Here is a 19291-nt window from a genome sequence, read left to right on the forward strand (position 1 = left end):
TTTTTTTTGGTTTTTCGAGACAGGGTTTCTCTGTGGCTTTGGAGCCTGTCCTGGAACTAGCTCTGTAGACCAGGCTGGTCTCGAACTCACAGAGATCCGCCTGCCTCTGCCTCCCGAGTGCTGGGACTAACTAGAGAGACTTTCTTCACAATGATCGTAAAAGGAAAAAAGATGAGGGAAGCAGGAAGAACAGGGTTAGGAAATCTGACTATGAGTCAAATTAGTCTTCGGCCTCAAAATGACATGAAGAACAGAGGGGTACTTGGTGAACTGCCTTGACAGGATTCTTGCTGAAGGCAGATGGGGGCGATCAGAAAGCGTGGGGACGGTGGGTGGTACAACTCTTGCTTATCTGGTTTGGCAGGATTCTTTCTGGCTAAAACTGTTTAGGCAGTACCAAGATAGGGCCACCAAAGATAAGATCTAGTTAAAAAGAGGCCTAGCCAGGTGGTGGTTGCACAACCTTTAATCCCGGGAGGCAGATTCAAGTGGGTCTGAGTTGGAGACCATATGGAGTTCTAGGATGGCCAGGGTAACACAAAGAAACCCAGTCTTGAAACCTCCCCCACCAAGTCTTTTTTAATAGTCATATACAAAGGGAACATTTGTTTATAGTGCTTAAATGATGAAGGAATTGACTTTACAGAGCTCATGTTTACAGATGACTATAAAACTGAATGAGAAAATGCAGACAAATACTTGACTTTGTTTTTCTCCAAGAGGTGTTTACTAGACAAGACAGAGTTTGCGCGCAGGTCACTCACCTATACTGAGTTGTAAGGTAACTTTCGTGAAAACAATGTTTAAAGCAAGATATGCTGCAGACAAGTCCTTCAGGCTTCCCACTAGACATGACTGACTACCTTTGAGAAGCTTGCCAGCATTGCCACATGTGAATAATGAGGTGTACTTTTTCTTTTCTCTCTTGGTTTTTCGAGACAGGGTTTCTCTGTAGCTATGGAGCCTATCCAGGAACTCACTCTGGAGACCAGGCTGGCCTCAAACTACAGAGATCGGCCTCCCGAGTGCTAAGATTAAAGGCGTGCAACACCACTGGCGGCTGAGGCATCCTTTTGAGTCATCGTGATAATTGCACTGTTTGTAGCTCCCCACCACACACACACACACACACACACACACACACACGCACGCACGCACACATACGCATGCACGCACACACACACAGATGAGACAGTGTACTTTTTAGGGCAAACGCCGTAATTGGCTTTTTATTGTTTCCTTTTATGAACATTTGCTTTTAAGAAATAATAAACTATGGTCTGATAGACTCCACTGGATTAAATATCTTGCACATTGTCATAGCGTTCATTTTAGTCTAATACTTACGAAAGCGTATTTACATCAGGGCCGAAGCTGCTTTTCCGTCCACGTGCTCTCCTTCCCTGTTAACTAACCACGGGGATACAAATGCCTGTCACAGAGTAACAACTTCGATACTAAGTAGCACTAGGCTACAGGGGGCGCCATTGAGACACTTGGGAAAGGGCTCAGCGCGCCCTGGGGATGAGGTCGTCCGACGCACCAGAAACTGGTTCTCAGCCTTACTGAGAAACAAGGGCTTTGAGCTGCTGTGCTCCGATGTGAGCAGTGGAGCCCGCAAGGAGACTGTGAGGTGGAGAGGAAGATCGGGGTTCTGGGACTCGTCCGAGACACCAGCGAGCTTCACAGCGGTGCAGGTCACCAGCTCCCGGGCTAACAGGCCGGGCACTGCTGGGCCCCTGCGCCTGCCCGCTAGAGGCTCCGCCCCGTGACGCGGGCCCCGCCCCCTGCGCCCGCTTCCAAGATGGCGGCGGCAATACCTGCCCGGCTGTCCGAGCGGCGGTGACGACGGGGAGCAGACCAGGTATGGTGGGCTTGGAACCTCGGAGACAGAGTCCTCGGAGAAAGGATCGGGAGGTCGGGGGGGCGGGGAGGAGAAGTTCTGAGGAAAGGCTGCAAAACCAGATTGAGCACAGACAGGGTCTCGGGTGGAAATGTGGACGCGGGCCGGTGCCTTCACGTTGCACGGTAGGGACAGACACTAGAGACTGAGATGGGATGGGCGTGCCCGAAAAGAATGGGGTTCTAAGCCCCATCCCCCGCGCGCGCAAAGCGCTGACCACGCCCTTCCAGGTGAGCCGGCCCAGGTGTCCTGGGCCGAGTCTGCCCTGGCCCTCGCTCCCTACTTCTCACTTCACCTAGAGCTCGCCTCCCCACCCCCACTAGGGTTGGAGCGAGGTGGACAGGGACACCACCCCCACCCTTCTCTGGGCTTCGCTCCGGGGTTGCTTGCTTGCAGCTCCCAGGTGGTCAAGCACCCTGCACCTGCGGAGGCGCTCCCTGGTACGTGAAGAACTGAAAGAACCTGTTCCAATGTTTTCTAGGCCACGCCAAGGTCCTGTCACGACTCTCTTGCCTCTTGAATAGTTTTTTTTTTTTTTTTTGTACCTCCATTCATTTTCCTGTCCCCCACCCCCCAAACAAATTTGTTGGAGTACAGAGTTAGGTACAGATCTGACACTTGCCCCTCTGCTGCAGGGAGCCTGAGACTTGACCTGGCGTCTTTTCTTTTTCCAATGACTTTCCCGCACTCCCCATGATGGGAAAGTTGTTTCTTCCTGATTGTGAACTCTGCTGTACAGGTCACTGGTTCTCCTTGATCACGTCTGTCCCCGCTGGTCCCACGCTGGCTGTTGGAATGCCCTTTTCTGTCTTCTGTGGCAGTTCCAATTTTAGATGATGCCTCCCTTCTCTGCTCCCCGGGGACCTCCTGGAGCCCCCATGATCCGGAAGAAGACAGCTTGAACACAGGTGCGTCTCTCTCTTCTTTTGTAAGACTGGGTTTTAAAGACTTCTGAAGTGGACTTGGGACTTGAATGATGTAAGCTTTCTTGAGGGTGGAGACCGAAAGTGGGTGCTGTGGATGAAAATGAAACTTGAGTTTTAGTGACTTGTATTAAGGACTGGTAACGACTGGCGCTACCTTCTGGGCTGGTTTTTCTTCCTTGTTTGATTACAGCAGTGTTCTTTTTGTGACTTTGTTCTCTGCCCATTTTTTTCTTCCTCCTCCCGGCACCGCTTTCATCTCTACCCGCTGATGTCTCCGCTGCCTTGTCCTCCGCCTTCCTGCTTGCTTCCAGAAATCTCTTGACTCTTTCCCTAGCCCTCAAGTCAGGATGTTGCGGAGGCTACTGGAGAGGCCATGCACACTGGCCCTGCTTGTGGGCTCCCAGCTGGCGGTTATGATGTATCTGTCACTTGGGGGCTTCCGAAGCCTTAGTGCCCTGTTTGGTCGAGATCAGGGCCCAACGTTTGATTATTCTCATCCCCGCGATGTCTATAGTAACCTCAGTCACCTGCCTGGAGCCCCTGTCGCGGCGGGGGCTCCTCCAGCTCAAGCTCTGCCTTACTGTCCAGAAAGATCTCCTTTCTTAGGTGAGTACCAAGGGAAGGGGTGAAGAGGAGAACAAGGTGCGGGGCAGGGAGCCTTGGACAGGCGTATTGAGACTTAGGTTAATGTATTCTAAGCTGGGCTCATGTTGAGATGGAGTGGCCTGTGAATTCAGAGGTTAGATTAAGCTCTTGGGTCCCAAGCTTTCCACTGCCTGCCCATTTTATGGGCTCTTTATGCCCCAGGGTGGGAATTACTTCTCGTGTAGATGAGTCTTGGCTTTATTAGGTAGAAGTCCTTTTGCTCTTCTCCTGTAGCTTCAGTGTGGGACAAGAGAAAGTTATATAAACCCTAAAATAAGAAAGTAAGTAGTCTAAGGTAAGGAGCCTGCCTGCAGCTTTAGGCTTTGTGGAGCTGTCTTAATGAAGGGAAATCCAAGGTGTATTAGATTTTTGAGTGAGTCCTTGGGGGAAGTGAGCCCTGAATCAGGCTATTTGGCCAGAGGTATTCTCAGATTGTGATGCCCATTTTCTCCTCGTGTCTCCAATTTCTGAACTTCCCTTTCCCTACCAACAGTGGGTCCTGTGTCAGTATCCTTCAGCCCAGTGCCATCACTAGCAGAGATTGTGGAGCGGAACCCCCGGGTGGAACCAGGGGGCCGGTACCGTCCTGCAGAATGTGAGCCGCGCTCCAGAACGGCCATAATTGTGCCCCATCGTGCCAGGGAGCACCATCTGCGTCTGCTGCTCTACCACCTGCACCCCTTCCTACAGCGCCAACAGCTTGCCTATGGCATCTATGTCATCCACCAGGTATCCCCACATCTACCACGTGTCCCCACTTTCCACCTTACTCTTGTTATTCGTTTTTTTCCTTTAGTTTTTGTTTGTTTTGTTTTTTGAGACAGGGTTTCTCTGTGTTGTAGTTTTGGCTGTCCTGGAACTCACTCTGTAGACCAGGCTGGCCTTGAACGCACAGAAATCCACCTGCTTCTGCCTCCCAGGTGCTGGGGTTGAAGACGTGCGCCACCAACACCTGGCTCCTTCCTCTTTCTTTGATGTTAGGGAAGCTCAAATAAATGCCTCTTCTCTCATCTAATGGGTCTGTGGGATAACTGTAAAAGGATTAGACAGTAGATAATTGGAGCCTTCCTCTTTCAACTTTGTTAGTCCCATTCTTTTTCTGTCAGGTCTGTCTCCCTATTATGTTAGGGTATTCCTACTCTCCTATATTTTTTCTTTGATTTTTCCTTTGTTTTGTTTTTTAAAGATTTGTTTATTTGTTATGTATACAGCATTCTGCCTGCATATGTCTCTACAGGCTAGAAGAGGGCATCATATTTCATTATATATGGTTGTAAGCCCCCGTATGGTTGCTGGGAATTGAACTCAGGACCTTTGGAAGAACAGCCAAGTGCTCTTAACCTCTAAACCTCTCCAGCCTCTCCAGCCCCTCTTTGTTTTGTTTTTTTAAGATAGGGTCTCATGTAGCCCAGGCTGGCCTAAGAATTTATTATGTAGCTCAGGATGACCTTTTGATCCTCCTACATCTACCTTCCCACACTGGGGTTACAGGCACACGATACCATGCTTGGTTTTATATGGTGCTGAGGATGGTACCCAGAACGTAATGAATGCTAGGTAACACTCTACCAACTGAGCCACATCTCCAGCCCTTGTTTTGCTTATAGTCTACCTAAGATCTTCCTGCCTGTCTTCTGAGTGCTGGGACTCCACTCAGGTACCGCCACACTCAGCCGTCTGTTTTGTTCTTCCTTCTCTTGGCCCCATATTCCGCTTAGATCCTTCCTCTTTCTACTTCAGCACTCGTGCACAGAGTGCTTTCTCCATGCTGAACCCGGTCCCCTTCGGTATCTTCTAGGCTGGAAATGGAACGTTTAACAGGGCAAAGCTACTGAATGTTGGGGTGCGGGAAGCCCTGCGCGATGAAGAATGGGACTGCTTGTTCTTACATGACGTGGACCTCCTTCCAGAAAATGATCATAACCTGTACGTGTGCGACCCCCGGGGACCTCGCCATGTTGCTGTTGCCATGAACAAGTTTGGATACAGGTAGAGGGCATGGAAGAGCCCTAGAAAGCCAGGAAAGCAACCTTGTAGCAGGTGGAGAGCTCAGGGGATTGTGGGTAGGGTTGATGCTCCAAATTTGTGAAATACAAGGATTTTTTTCTCCTTAGCCTCCCGTACCCCCAGTACTTTGGTGGGGTTTCGGCGCTCACTCCTGACCAGTACCTGAAGATGAACGGCTTCCCCAATGAATATTGGGGCTGGGGTGGTGAGGATGATGACATTGCTACCAGGTCAGACTTGTGACGACACCTCTTTCCCAAACCCTGGCCACAGTCTTTCAACACAGATCTTTAGCTTCCTGGTTCTGCACTGAGCCAATTCTTTCCTTTGACCTTCCTCTACTCAGGTCAGGCTTTGCCCACTGCTGCCCGTTCCGTCAAATTTCACTTTTCTAGATAGATCTGGTTGGTTATGTTCTTTGGAAAAAGGGTAAGATCAACTGGAAACATGGAATTCTAGCTCTCAAGAAGGGGCCTAAAGACAGGTTAGCTCTTCATTTTGATAGGCTTACGTAGAGACTGCTTCCGTGAGAACAGAGGAGAGAGATTCTGCTCCTTATAGCCCAGAATTACTTTTTTCCTTTCCTTTTTTTTTTTTTTTTTTTTTTTTAGGAAAAAGGGAGAGGGGCTCCTACCTGGCACAATGCCCACTCATGTCCTAGCCTGTGAAACATTCTTACCTTTAGCCTCTCCTGAGCCAGTTTCATGAGCAGTGTATCTGAGCTTGGTATGCGCCGGGTTCATTGCTTCCCTTCCCCTTTTGTCCCCCGTAACATCTTTATGTGAATTCTCATCTCTGTGTGTAAATCTTACACCCTGAAAATTCTAGATGTATTTTTTTCAGTTCTTTGTCAAACTTCCTCCACCCCTTGCTTTTATGTTTCAGAGTTTGGGCTTGGTTAAGGTCCTGAGCACCTGCCTGCTTCTGCGCTTCTCTTTCACACAAGGCAGCAGCTGGAAAGGAGCTGGGTGGTTTGGACACTACTTCTAAATAAGACTTGCTGGGTCAGGGGTGCAGCTCGGTGGTCACGTGTGTCTAGCATACGTAAGCCTCACTTTAAAGCCCAAAGGCAGAGGTGGATGACTCGGGGTCTGCCATTTCTATGCTTTAGACAAAATGGCTCCTTTTTTCTCTGTCCTCCCAAGACTCCAAGGGCAACTCCTAGGAGCCCTTTAGAAAGGAAGTCTAAGAGTTACCTATCTCTCTCCGCCAGTTCTTTTAAGGCCCCAGGGCATCTGGCATTAGGCCCTGCTGACTTGGATACAGCCAACTTTACCTTCTTTCTATTTGATTTTCTCCTGCCTTCTTGTACCTGGCAGTTTTTATTTATTTTTCTTGCCAGACAGATAGTAATTATTCTTTGTGTGCAGGCCTGTGTCATCACTTCCTTGATTGTCTTTACTTTCCGAGTTCACCTGCCAGCGGCTTTTTTTCCACTCTGGCTCCTCCAAGGCTCCCTCCCTTTTCTCCTAGGGTACGTCTGGCTGGGATGAAGATCTCTCGACCACCCACCTCTGTGGGACACTATAAGATGGTGAAGCACAGAGGGGACAAAGGCAATGAGGAAAATCCCCACAGGTAGGAAGGGGGTTGTTATTGGGGTCCCCAAACTCCAGGCTGTTCCTTTTAGATCTTAGTCTTAAACCTTTAACCTTCAGATTTGACCTCCTGGTCCGCACCCAGAATTCTTGGACACAAGATGGAATGAACTCACTGACATACCAGTTGCTGGCTAGAGAGCTGGGTCCTCTCTATACCAACATCACTGCAGACATTGGGACTGACCCTCGGGGTCCTCGGTCCTCTGGTCCCCGATACCCACCGGGCTCCTCCCAGGCCTTCCGACAAGAGATGCTGCAACGCCGGCCCCCAGTTAGGCCTGGCCCTCTGCCTACTGCCAACCACACAGCTCGCCACGGTTCACAATGACTCTTCTTTGCCCACTTTAATCATGAAACTGAATCAGAGGGATTGTGCTCCCCACACCCTCTGCTCCACACTGCTTTCGGAGGGATGTGAGGGGACTAAACTCTAGTGCTGGGCTGGGGGGCAGGGACCTCTCCTCACTGCTAGACTGGAGCTGGGCTCCTCTAGACCTGGAGGTTCCTCTTTCTAGGGGCCACCTATCAGGGCTTATGACTGTGAATCCCTGTCATTTTATGTGACGAATCCTGGGAGTCCCCTGCCCCCGGGGTAGGAGCAGGGCTGGACCCCAAGCCCCTTCCTCGTCCATGGACGTCACTCTTTTCCAAGAGTGACCTGGCTTCTCCTGGGACCTCTGTGAATATTTATTCTATTTATGGTTCCCAAGAAGCTGTCTGGTGGAGGAAGCCCCTTCCAGGGCATTTCCTGCCTGTGCTGGAGTATCTCCTCTGGTCTTGGCCCAGGGGGCTAGGATTTTGATATCTTTTCTAATAAAGGACTTTGTCTCATCTTTGCTGGTGCCTTTTGCATTCCAGGACATTTTATCCTCTCCCACCACCCCTGGTCCCAACAAGCCTGTAGGTTGACAGAATAGCAAGACCAAACCAAGTTCCAGCAACCTTTATTTTCGTGAGTGGGAGAAGGGGAATCAGCTGTTAGATTCTGTGCCCAGGACAGCAACTGCTGCCTGACGTCCACTCTCTATACAGTCATTGACCGCGACCCCCTCATAGGAAGCTCCAGCCAAAGTCAGGGGCAACCTCTGAGCAGTCAGGAAGCTCATAGCCGACTCTGAAAGGAAAGGAAGGATGAGAGGAATGTTATAGCTGGGCTCTGACTTCCGCAGCCCAGCCGCTTTCCCAGCTTACCTAGTTTTTGCCAGTGTCCTAGTGTGTACTGAGGGATACAGTTCTAAGGAGAGACAAGATGTAAGGGCAAGTTTATTACTGATTTCCAAGGCCTCGTTTGGCTGACATACTGATAAACATGCTAGTCCTCATTTTCAATGGGGAACTAATAAGAATCTCAACTCACCTTGTGTAGATGGACCAAGCAGTGACTTGGTGGCTCCTTCAGTCCTAACTGTGTAGCAACTGCTTCCTGTGCTTGCTGTCGGAGCAGCTCTGGAGACAATTCATGACCATCAGCTTCCAGCTTCTGTAACCAGTAGCCTCCCAGCATCACCTGTGAGGAAACACAACATCGGCCATCCTGCCCTGGCCTCCACTAAGGCACAGAGGAGTCCTTGGAAACCCCACTATAAGCAAAGGTTCCTCTCACAGTTACTCTGAGGCCTGGGGGGTTCCCATCATGCTCAGGAAAAGCAACTGAGTCATACACGACTCCCAGGACAATTGGGTCTTCTGATGATGGCACCAAATGTCCAAATCCCTGGGGAAAAATGTCTGTAGATCAGGAGGGAAGGGCTCTCGCTGAGCCTATGTCCTCCTTCCTCCTCCTCCTCCTCCTACCTGAACAGGCAGATGAGCTCCTTGGTACTGCAGATTCACCACAGCGACAGATACGGCAGTGATGGTACTCAGGACATGAGCTAGAGGTGCAGCCTCGGCAGGGAGCAGCTTGCTGAGCTCTGGGGATCAGGCAGAGGCATTCATAGTAGGCTAGCTTTGTCTTATAGGAATCCCTCATGGATGACCAGCTCAGGAACCCAGTGTGGCCCTGCTGGCATAGGAAGGCATACTATCGCCTCCTGGTGGTTAGGGAAGGGAGGGACTGTCCCATTACCTGCAGCTGGAATGGCACTGATAATGTGGTCAGCCTGCAGACTGCTGTCCCCTAGAGACACCTGAGTGATAACATTTGAGAGAGAACGGTATTATGAGGACTTTAGAGGTAAGTGACATTTGCTGCCTCACTCTTAGCTTCCCAGATACCCAAGAGACAGGAAAGACTGGGTGTTGACCCAGGATGAAGACTGGGAATGACAATATCATCTGAACAACAAAAGTCCTCTGCATAATCCAGAGGGTGGACCAGGAAGAGGTCAGTGTGGCTCTGAAATGGTCAATGAAGGCGGGTTGTCCTCTCCCTCTCCCAGACACTCCAAAGAATTACTTCTATTCACTTCTATTCACATCTATAAGGGCTGTTTGAGGAAGGTTCACACTTAAAGCTTAGGAACCTGAGGTAGCCAATATCCAAAGAGCTTCTCTAAGGCAAGAAAACAGTAAGTCCAGTGCCATCAGACCTGAGCTGGTTAAACCACTCAGACAAAGATAGTGAAACAGTGTGCACGTGCACAAGTGCAGGAGTCTGTGGAGTCCAGCAGAGGTCGTCTGAGCCCCTGAGCAGGAATTCTAGGCAGTGGTGAGCCACCTGATGTGGGTTCTGGGACTGGAGCCCGGGTCTTCTGCAAAGGCAGTATGTACTCTTAATTGCTGAATTATTTCTTCATCCTCTCCACCCCCTTGTTCCATAGCAGAAGAAATTTGTGGACAAGAAATTATCACTGACATTAAAAGGTGGCAGGTCTGTCCACGGAATACTGCAGGGCTTTGACGCCTTTATGAATCTTGTGACCGGGAGGTGTGTAGAGATGATAACTAGTGGACCAAGGAATATTAGGATGGAAGTCACATGAGCAAACGTGTTTTTAAGTCTTGGACCAAGTTTAAAGAGATGGGTATTCAGCAGAGATGTCCACATCCCTCCCCAGAGGTCCTGTTTGACTATAGTATAAAATCGGGTCATGCACATTTTCATATGATACTTTTTGTTTAAATGTATTTTTGCAATATTAAATATAACAACACCAGCAACAACAAATCCAATAACATTGATACAGGTTGACAATACTCCAGAGGGTTCTCCTACCTTCCAGCGCCCTTCTGGCTGGAGACTGAGCCCACAGACTGGCTGGCCTCTGAAGATGGTGACTCCTTTACTGGTTAGGTGGTCGTGAAGGGCCTGGGGCAACATCCCCAGCCCTCCACGGAGTGACCACTGGCTCCACCGCTCAGCCCGGGCCTGACGAATTAATGAGGAGTCTGGCTGTGGACTCCGTCCTAAAAGGAGACAAATATGTATAATCAAAATAGTACCCCGTGTACAAAGCACCTCACTTTTTCAGGCTTTATAATTCACCCTTTGAGCCAATGCCCCTCCCCTCACCTGCCCCCAGCAGCAGCCCCAGTAATATGGACCGATGGGTTTGCTCAGCTTGGAAGAGACTGGGGAAGCAGGACCGGACACTGAGCTCACGGCTGTTGCCTGCAAACACTCCTCGGCAAAGACTGTCGATGGCTAAAGATGCCACCTTAAGGGTAAGACTGGGTCTGAGGGGTCAAGGAATAAGCCACCCTGACTGATTTCCATTGCCCCTGCTTGGGAGGAATGAGGAAGGGAGAGAGTTTGTGTTGAGGGGTGTTCCCACTATAACCAAAGGGTGGTTTATTCCCAACACCGAGTAATGGGAAGAGGACATCCCTAGATACAGCAGCTGGTTTAGGAGGGAGAGGGTTGAGACCACCTCTGTCTGAGCAGTGTCACCTCAGGTCCAAGGCGGCGCTGGGCAAAACTGTGCACAGTCTCATCAGGCTCTTTGCCCCTGGGCTTCATCAAATCCCTCAGCCCAGCCCAAAACAGAGGTTTGGAGAAGGGGGGTGAAGGGCGGAGTAGCCCCCTGCATGGAGGAAGGCATGGTGAAAAGAAAGCTCCCCGAGTCACCTTCCCAGCTCCTGGGTATTAATTTCATTCATTTAACCCCTGTGGCTGGAAGGGCTGACAGGGAGCAGAGGGAAGAGGTAAGTGTACAGTTAGGAGGTGAGCGTTACCTGAGGCCAGAGGGTAGGGGGTGCAGGGCACCCCCTACATACAGGAACCTGTTCTGGGCAGCTGGGTGATTCCCCGGGACAGGCAAGACTTCTGACTCCAAGCCAAGCTCAGAAACCTGTTCTCCACAAGCCCTCAGGAAGAGGAGACACTAAGGAAAAACTGACCCAACAAATGTCTTTCCCCTCTGCCTCTCTCTCTCTCTCCCTTTGGAAAGCTCCTCCCCTCCCCCAATCACCTGTCTGTCCTACACATTCCACAAGACGCTCACCAGGAGCAGGGTCCGGGCTCCCAGCACTCCAGCTGGCCTAATTCCTCGAGGTCCAAGTTCAAAGATAGCACCATCTGTTCCTCGGACTGAGCGGATCCAACCTCCCAAACGCTTGCTGCCCTCCACTAAGATCACCTGGTGCCAAAAGTGAGACACTGTGGGTTCAGGGGAAAGGGACTAGGGATAGGGGAAACTTCATATTCCATGGAACAGAATCTATTCAGTTTTTATGGGAAATGTTAAGAGTTTTAAATTAGTCTTTCTTTGGTTCTAGTGGGAACTCACCTTAGGGGGACAGGGGCCTCGGGTCAGATGATAACTTGCGACCAATCCACTGATACCCCCGCCAAGCACGATCACAGTCCGGCCCATTGTAAGGCCTAGGGAAAGGTCAAGATACCCGGCAGAACCGGAGGTACCCTGTTTTACAACTGCAGAAACCCCCACTGGTCCCGTACTCCACTTCTAGGCACTTACTGATTTGTGCGCATCTAAGCCAGGGCGCGCGTGTACTTGCTGGTAGAAGAGTGAGGTCTTCGTTCAGAGGCCAGGACTTACCCACAAGATAGGGGGAACCAGGGAAAATGAGTGATAAAGAGGCCCTAGGACCAGTGTCTTCTGTGGGTGTGCAGATAAGGCCCACGCCCGCGCTATCTTCCTAGCTCAAACCCTCCGGGGGCCAGAATTCTGCAGTAAGCGGTTTTCCCAGGCTCAGCGGGTAAGCAGGTTCAAGTCTAGGATCCCCGCCCCTAACTTTTAGGGTCCCTCCGACTCTCCGTCTACTCCATTCAGTCCTCCCGCAGCTGCGCTTCGCTTTACTGCTTCGGGATTGGTGGGTCCTGGAAAGTAGGCTCTGGATTGGTGAGCGCTGGATACATCCACCAATGAAAACACCGGATTGGCAGTGACGTTACCAGCGGAGCAGCAGTTACGTCCGGAGTCCGCTACCAGGTTAACCGGTTCTTTGCCTAATCGGAGTTAGTTGCCGTAGCCGGCACCGCCTTCCCCAGGGCCAAGGCAGTGAAAAGCTGAATCCGGGAGTTAGCATTCCCCAGCTCAAGCTTCCTAGGCCTGTGGTGAGAACCCTGGAGGGAGGGCCTCATGAGCCCTGGTTGGAGAGAGACACTTGGAGGCCTGTCCGTGGGGAGGTGGTTCCATAAACAGCTCTTTGATGTTAGCAACAGTCAGGGCCTACGGGAGCAAAGGCCACCCGGCAACGAAACCAGTGTTTGTCAACAGGGGTTCTTGGGTGCCTTGCTCTCGAGGGGCAGTTCCCCTCGCCGGCAAAACCCGGCATGCCAATGCCTGCGCTCTAGTTTTAGGCCTCTCCGCCGCTTCAAGTCTCAAGGTTTTTCTTCCGAGTAATACTAAAACTCCGTTTAGGGCACAAGTATTGGCCTACTCAATCCCTGTTCTTTTCCTTCTGCTCTGAGAGCGCCCCCGCCTGTTCAGAGACGGAATTGGGCTCCAATTGAACCAAATGCTGGATATCCATTCCCTCTTACTCGCAAATATAAAGGTGAACATCACTTTTTCTTAATAAATTTATTCACAAAAAGTGAGATTGCAGAGGTCTGGGGGCTGTACATGGTCAAGGGCCTGGTGAGCTCTGTACATGGGACAGGAAACAAGGTGAAAGGGTGCTTCTTAATAAAAAAAATAATGGGAGCTACAACCACCCCCCTCCCCGATTAAAAAGACACAAAAATAGACGTCTCTGAGGTAAATGGGGAGCCTGGGGGCTTAAGGGTGTTGAAAAGGTTTTCACAGGTGCCAGGGCTTCAAGATGGTGTCACAGGCACCGCGGCGGCTCCTGCATCAGTTGGTAGAACAGCACGTAGCCCTCACTGGACGCCACCTGATTTTCACTGACAGGGGAGACACTACGAATAGAAATAGGGAGTAGTTGTAGTTATTCCTGTGTGTTCCCCCTCCTCCCTACAGGCCTCAACTCAGAGTACCCAGGTGGAGCTCAGGAGAGACTCCACCCAGCCTTTGTCAGGAGCTCATCTTTTGGGGTCTCAGAGGAGGGGAGGGGATGCCAGGGCTGCAGTGCGATGGGGCAGGAGTTGAATAAGAGGCGGGCTCACCGGGAGTCATTGTAGACATGCCAACCAGTCTGGCACCGGCACAGGGCTGTGTAGTGTCCATAGTGGACACTACCCGAGTGGTTGCAAAGAGCGTACAGCTGGTAGATAGGGCTTCCTGCGGGTTAGACAAGGTTAGTTTCTACAATCAAGAGTTGTGCCCCACCCTTGAAGGTGCCGCAGGGCATTCCCCACCAGACTCACCCACTTTGTCACTGGCAAAGTCCCCTAGGCTCAGTCGCTGCAACGGGAAGTCTACACCTACTGAACTTTTCTTGATGGAGCCTCGGGAGGTGGAAAATCGATTCAGATCTAAGCCCTGGTTAAGGAGCATTTGGGAGGCTGAGGGTCTCTAAGGGAGCTGCAGTAAGAAATTCAGTACCCTCTGTTCCCCCAACATGTCCTGAAAGATGGCAAAGAAAGTTGGGGTGCCAGGTTTTTCTCAAGAAAAACTCAATGAAGGTGAGGAAACAGTGTATGGGAGATGCCCTAGAGGAATAAGGACGCGAAGATTAGGATATGGAGCACGAGGATGCGGGGGAACCTTTGTACTGTCAACTTTTTGGTACTTCGTGTTTTCTGCCGGCATCGGTCACACACCTAAGTAAACAGCAAATAGTGTTAGGTCGATGTGTTCTCACCTCAGCTCGTTTTTGACACCCCACTTCACATATAAATTTAGTATGTTTCTCATTGCTTTGCCCCCCCCCAACTTAGGCATACAACATATCTGAGACCCTAACTTTAACACACCCAGACATGTAACTGTTACTCCCAACTAAGGAAGTATACATCTCCTTTTATCCAGACAGACTCCCACGTGTCTCCCACCATTGTAAACCCCCACATACTGGGGCATTTTCCGACTCTAGCTCTTCTTCCTTGGTGAAAAGGCTGAAACAGTCCCGCAGAGACACTTTGCCCCCAGCAAATCCTTTCTGGGGGGGAAGGAAGGAAGGGTCAGCATGTTCTGAATTTCTTTCTTTCTTTTTAAATCTTTTATCTTTTCATAATCCAGGCTTCAATTCTTCTTTAGAGGCCCACATGGTTCCCACCCACACATAGGGCTGGGTCACAGAACCCATGTTTCATCCATCCCTGGAACCCTCCAGAATCCCACCTTGGGGATGGGCAGCGACAGGTCACAAAAAACCTCAAAGGTTGTGGAGCGATACCCACAGGCCTGGCACTTGAGGCAACTTTTCAGCTGGCCTACAAACAGGTCTGGATAGAAGCAAAAAGCAGGAGAAAGTCACTGTTGGACGCCGAAGGTGCTCTCTCGGAATCCTGCCCTTGCTGGACCTGCCTTTCTGACTTCAACACTGCCGCCACCCGGCTCTACAAACCACTTCCCATCATCACCCAGCCTCGCTCTCATTCCTCTCCCAAGCCCAAACCCCCAGTTCTGCCCATTCCATACCCACGATCTTGCTGTCTTCTCGCTCCAGGTAGCGCTTCCACATTAAATTGGCTCGATCATCATCACTACCACAGATCAAGGGAAGGGAGGGAGCATCCATGAGACAGTTATAATACCGGGTACCCCCAAGCCATTGAAATTATCCAGAGCCCTGTTCCCTAGCCGCATTCCAGCTCCTTCCCTAAATTTCTAGTCAAAGGAGTAATTCTTTCAAGAACTTCCTGGGGAAGTCCAGGATGAGAGGAAAAGTATATAAAGGAAAAGTGCCATCCCACCTCTGCAAGCCCATTGGTATATTTCATTGTAAAAGATCCCTCCTTTCCCAATTTAGTGACACCTCCAACTCTATTTTATGCCTCTATCTGCATCCTTCAGCTTCCCTCCTCCTCCTCCCTTCTGTCCTTTCCTGTAGTGACAAACCATTTATTTTTCTATGCTCAAGGGTCTTCCCCAAGGCCCCACATTTCCAGTTTCAGTTAGCCCAGTTCCGTGACGACTGATTGCTACTGGGGAGAGGAGCAAGAGGGAGCAGCCTTTACCTTAGTTCTGGTTCTTCATGCAGAGCCCCTCCTCGGCGAGGTGGAGAGGGAACTGGACCACTGGCCAGGATTGGTGGTGCCCGGCGGCCTCGTCGGTTGATTTCAAGATGCAACCGCTCCATGAGAAGCTTCAGAAACTCTTGGGCATCCTGCTGGCTACAGCCAGACAGAATATGAGCAACTGATCCCCTCTTAGTCCACAGACAGTATTCCCTGCCCAAATATGGATCCCTATATCCTCAGTGCAGAAATTCTCAAGGCTCCGAACGATGGAGCTGTAGCCCCTGCTTGGCCCCAGCCCCAGTCAGAGAGAACGTCCGTCCTCTCAGTTTCCCCACCTGTATCCAGAGAAGGAGGGAACGTATTTCTGGAAGACAGCCCGGAATCGAGTAGGATTCACAGCTTCACAGGAGTCAGGGTGCCAGAGGGCACCAATCACATCTGCAAAGGCTGTTGGTGTGACAGTGGGGAAGGTTACAAAGGTTAGTGTCTAGAAGAGCAGGCAAGAGGAGAGTCAGTGGAGAGAAAACCTCTAGAAAGGAGGAACCCAGAAAGTGGATGTGTCAGATTGAAGGGCTGGGAACCATAGGTACTGGGGTATCGAATTGAAAGGATGGGGGAAGTGAACAGAAGAATCAGAAGGACGTTGCCCACCTTCCGTGAGCTCCTGGGCTCGGCCTCCTCCAGGGACCTCTTGTCGGAAGTCCCTCCGAAGACAAAAGTCTCGAAGAGGCCTTGTGCTGCTCAAACACTGTAGCACGGCGTTCAGGAAACACTGGGGAAGCAGCGGGGACACTGCCATTACCTTTCCAGTCTGGGGTCCAACCAACCTTAAGGAGAGGTCATTGCTCTCCTGTGTGCCTTCCCCAAACTTGCAGGCTGGCTCCACCCCCAACACCATTTCACACTCCCTTTACAGAGGAAAGAACAGGAAAATGGCTCTTACTGTATTTCCCAGATTTCGGAGGCCAACATGACCAGAGCCCAGAAGCAGGGTGTGATGAGCCTAGAAGGTCAGAGTACAGTCATTTTCTAGACGGCACTTTCAACAGCATGTTGCTGAATGTCTGTCTCCCCCACCCTATTCGGGAGACCCTTTTGCCCTCCCTGGTTCTCCTACCTCATTGGTCATGAGTAGTAAACCCATCACAGCTGAGTGTACCACAGACTCAGCCATGGCTGTCACACCTATTCCCCATTTACTCCGCTGCCCAGCTAGCCGGCGCTGCAGCTCCTGAGGCAATTCCCCAAGCACTGGCATGGTTGCCCAGCTGCTCCCCACCCCCACTTTACTGCCCCCAAATCCCCCTCCTGCCCCCGTGGCCCCTTCTTGCGCCCTGTCCTGCTGGCTCCAACTGCAAGCAGCTTAGCTCACTTAGCTCAGGAAATGGGCAACAGTAGCAGTAGATGCTCTAACCCCGCCCCTTCTCAGCCCAGGTGCTCTAACTCCGCCCCTCTTCAACCCAGGGATTAATTAGGTCTAGGCCCAGTCCTAGGAGAGAAATTGCCTTAAACGGGCAGGCCTAAGGCCCTAAAGAAGAATTCTAAATAGTTAATTCCCTAGGGACCAGAATGGCGCATGGAGTTGAAGAATCATATACAACCCAAAATAATATCTAGAAGGCCTCAGAAAGGAGAAGAGTCCACTGGTGTAATAAGGGGTTGACAAGGGAACTTGGAGAAGGGAACAAGAAAGCCATATCACGACAAGAGAGTTGAAGGCAAGAGGAAAATGGTCATGGGAGCCCACGTGTGCTGGCAAGTCCTCACCATCTTGTCATCAGAGTAGAAAGGCTCAGAGGGTCGGGCAGATATCATGTGGAAGGAGCCATGGGAAGTAGGGGGCTCTGTCCGTATGCTGAGCAGGGTAGGGGGGCCAGGGAAGCCCCCAAGACGCCGGAGAGAAGTGCTACGTCTCAAAGTGGGCGGCTCAGGCCGGAGTGCCAAGCGGCTCAGTGCAGCCCCTAGCTCGCCGGTGCCACGGTGCCCTCCCAAGGCAATCCCCATTGGACGCAAGTCCCCACTGCTCACAGACTTGGAACGGGCTAAATTGGTCCGGGATGGGAGAGGCAGAGCCACAGTTGGGGGCGGTGAGCCAGGCAAGGGAACCCCATGATCTGCTCGGAGGGGGCCTCTAGGACGAGAGCCTGAGGTCCGACCCCGACCCAGTTCCAGTTTCTTGAGCCTTTCATCTGGGGGACATGGTCTGGGTGGCAAAGGTCGTAACATGGGGTTTGGCCCAGGAACTGGGTTTCGGCGCTCCTTGCTGCGGGCCCGGGGAGGAAATGGTATCTTGGCTCCCACTCGGGGCTGTACATTGACAGGTGGCTCTCGAGTCCTGCCCAGGCGGTGCTCAGAAGCCTGGGGCATTGTGGACACCACAGGCTGGACCTGAGAACAACAGAGGATCAGCATTTGAATTAGTAAGGGAGATAAGATACAGGCTACCATGCAAGCTGGCTTCTACATGTACCGAGGGCATGAATCACGTCTATAAAATCAATTCTTGCATCCCCAGAACTTAGCAATGTTTGACATAAAGGAAATCCTTAGTATCCTTTGAATAAACTAATGACTGAATAGTAGCCCATCATTTTGACCTTTCACGCCCCACCCCCTCTATAGAATACAGATTTATTGAAAAGCCAGTGGTAGTCCCAATTTCAGCTGTTTTTATAATCTACAAACTCCCAAAAATCCTCATATCTGGTAGTCAAGTGAGATATACCCCAGACCTGGGACCCTGGGTGCAGGAATCAGTCCAAAAGACAGCATTCCAACCTCAACCCTAGCCCCTCTGGGTTGCAAATGAAGCCGATTAAATGGGTGATTTGCAATCCATTCCCTCTCCAGTTCTGGCCCCCACTTGATAGCTGAGCCCAAGGGGCAATGGTTTGAGGTGGAGGACGAACTACTTGACCCCTAATTTCTGCACCTCTCCCACCACAGCGGGGGGTTTTACCCGGGTCCGCCCCCCTCGAGGGCAGAAAGGCCGAGGCCGCTGATTGGCTACGGGGTCCGGCGGCATATTCCCCGCGGTCCGAGAATGCTGTTCCTCCAGCTAGGTTCTCCCAGGCCCCGCTGGGCACCGCGAACCTCTCCCTTTGTGATGAACGTCCTCTGGGGTCTGGATCCGTCCTCCCTCAGCTCCCCCACCCCACCCCACCCCACCCCACCCCGCCATAAGGTCCCGGCCCATACCTGTCCCCCGGTGAGGCGGCGGGGGAGGCCAGCCGGGGTCCAGCTCCAGCTCAGGGCCACCCCCTCCGAACCCCGAACAGCCTCCCCGCGGGCCGGGCTGCAGCTTTAGCCGCAGCTGTTGCCCAGCTTGCTCCCGCCGCAAGGACCACCGCCATCTTTGTTGGTGCCGCCCGGCCACCGGCCACCGGCTTCACAATCTCTTAAGGCGCCTGCGCGCCCACTCTCGGAATCCTCCCACCCACCTCCTCGGCGCTTGCGTGAGCCCGCCCCCACGGCTCCCCGACCGACACCATGGAAACGCAGCCAACTTTAGAACCATTAGTTCCCGGCCCTGCTGGTTGGTGGTCTTTAAACCATTGCTGCAAGTCCTTGAGGGCAGGGGCCCCCATCCCTTTATGTGGTCCAAAGGGATGAAGAGCCGAAACATCGAATAACGGAAGGACTTGCAAGGGCTTCTTTCCAAACAAAAGGGATGCAGCATGGAAAGCTGCATGCCAGGTCCAGCTCCAGCCAGAAAACCAATAGTGAAGCATTTAGCACTCCACCTAGGCATCAGAGATCCCTAGTGGGCATAGAA

At 51.5% G+C, this 19291-nt stretch overlaps 3 protein-coding genes across 10 annotated transcripts; 1 reads left to right on the top strand and 2 right to left on the bottom strand.

Moving 5' to 3' along the window:
- Window positions 1-1516: 1516 nt before the first annotated feature.
- B4galt3 (beta-1,4-galactosyltransferase 3) lies at window positions 1517-7917 on the top strand. Of its 2 annotated transcripts, none has more exons than XM_050143089.1 (8): window positions 1517-1864; window positions 2643-2811; window positions 3164-3435; window positions 3968-4203; window positions 5273-5463; window positions 5589-5711; window positions 6955-7059; window positions 7140-7917. In XM_050143089.1, the coding sequence occupies exons 3-8, from the start codon at window positions 3177-3179 to the stop codon at window positions 7408-7410; spliced, it is 1185 nt and encodes a 394-aa protein (XP_049999046.1). In that variant the 5' UTR covers window positions 1517-1864; window positions 2643-2811; window positions 3164-3176; the 3' UTR covers window positions 7411-7917. The 2 variants fall into 2 exon arrangements, with proteins under 2 accessions (XP_049999046.1, XP_049999045.1); XM_050143088.1 differs by having other exon boundaries at window positions 1518-1864; window positions 3141-3435.
- Window positions 7918-8009: 92 nt separating this feature from the next.
- Ppox (protoporphyrinogen oxidase) lies at window positions 8010-12861 on the bottom strand. 7 transcript variants are annotated; one of them, XM_050143025.1, is made up of 13 exons: window positions 11945-12857; window positions 11753-11847; window positions 11468-11602; window positions 11199-11314; window positions 10915-11047; window positions 10537-10681; window positions 10240-10430; window positions 9151-9211; window positions 8877-8995; window positions 8686-8796; window positions 8440-8589; window positions 8274-8316; window positions 8010-8196 (listed from the first exon to the last, which is right to left on the bottom strand). In XM_050143025.1, exons 2-13 carry the CDS (start codon window positions 11837-11839, stop codon window positions 8054-8056), a joined length of 1434 nt encoding a protein of 477 aa, XP_049998982.1. In that variant the 5' UTR covers window positions 11840-11847; window positions 11945-12857; the 3' UTR covers window positions 8010-8053. The 7 variants fall into 7 exon arrangements, with proteins under 7 accessions (XP_049998982.1, XP_049998986.1, XP_049998983.1 ...); XM_050143029.1 differs by lacking the exon at window positions 11753-11847 and having other exon boundaries at window positions 11199-11330; window positions 11945-12861; XM_050143026.1 differs by having other exon boundaries at window positions 11753-12858.
- Window positions 12862-13000: 139 nt separating this feature from the next.
- Usp21 (ubiquitin specific peptidase 21) lies at window positions 13001-18910 on the bottom strand. Its single transcript, XM_050143024.1, has 13 exons — window positions 18715-18910; window positions 17284-17904; window positions 16460-16519; window positions 16168-16288; window positions 15852-15963; window positions 15514-15669; window positions 14975-15039; window positions 14675-14778; window positions 14406-14492; window positions 14083-14154; window positions 13759-13873; window positions 13558-13672; window positions 13001-13350 (listed from the first exon to the last, which is right to left on the bottom strand). Exons 2-13 carry the CDS (start codon window positions 17881-17883, stop codon window positions 13260-13262), a joined length of 1698 nt encoding a protein of 565 aa, XP_049998981.1. The 5' UTR covers window positions 17884-17904; window positions 18715-18910; the 3' UTR covers window positions 13001-13259.
- Between the last annotated feature and the right edge of the window lie 381 nt (window positions 18911-19291).

This window comes from Alexandromys fortis, unplaced genomic scaffold (assembly GCF_014885135.2).
Source record: "Alexandromys fortis isolate MF-2015 unplaced genomic scaffold, M_Fortis_MF-2015_v1.1 scaffold_51, whole genome shotgun sequence".
Taxonomy (NCBI): domain Eukaryota; kingdom Metazoa; phylum Chordata; class Mammalia; order Rodentia; family Cricetidae; genus Alexandromys; species Alexandromys fortis.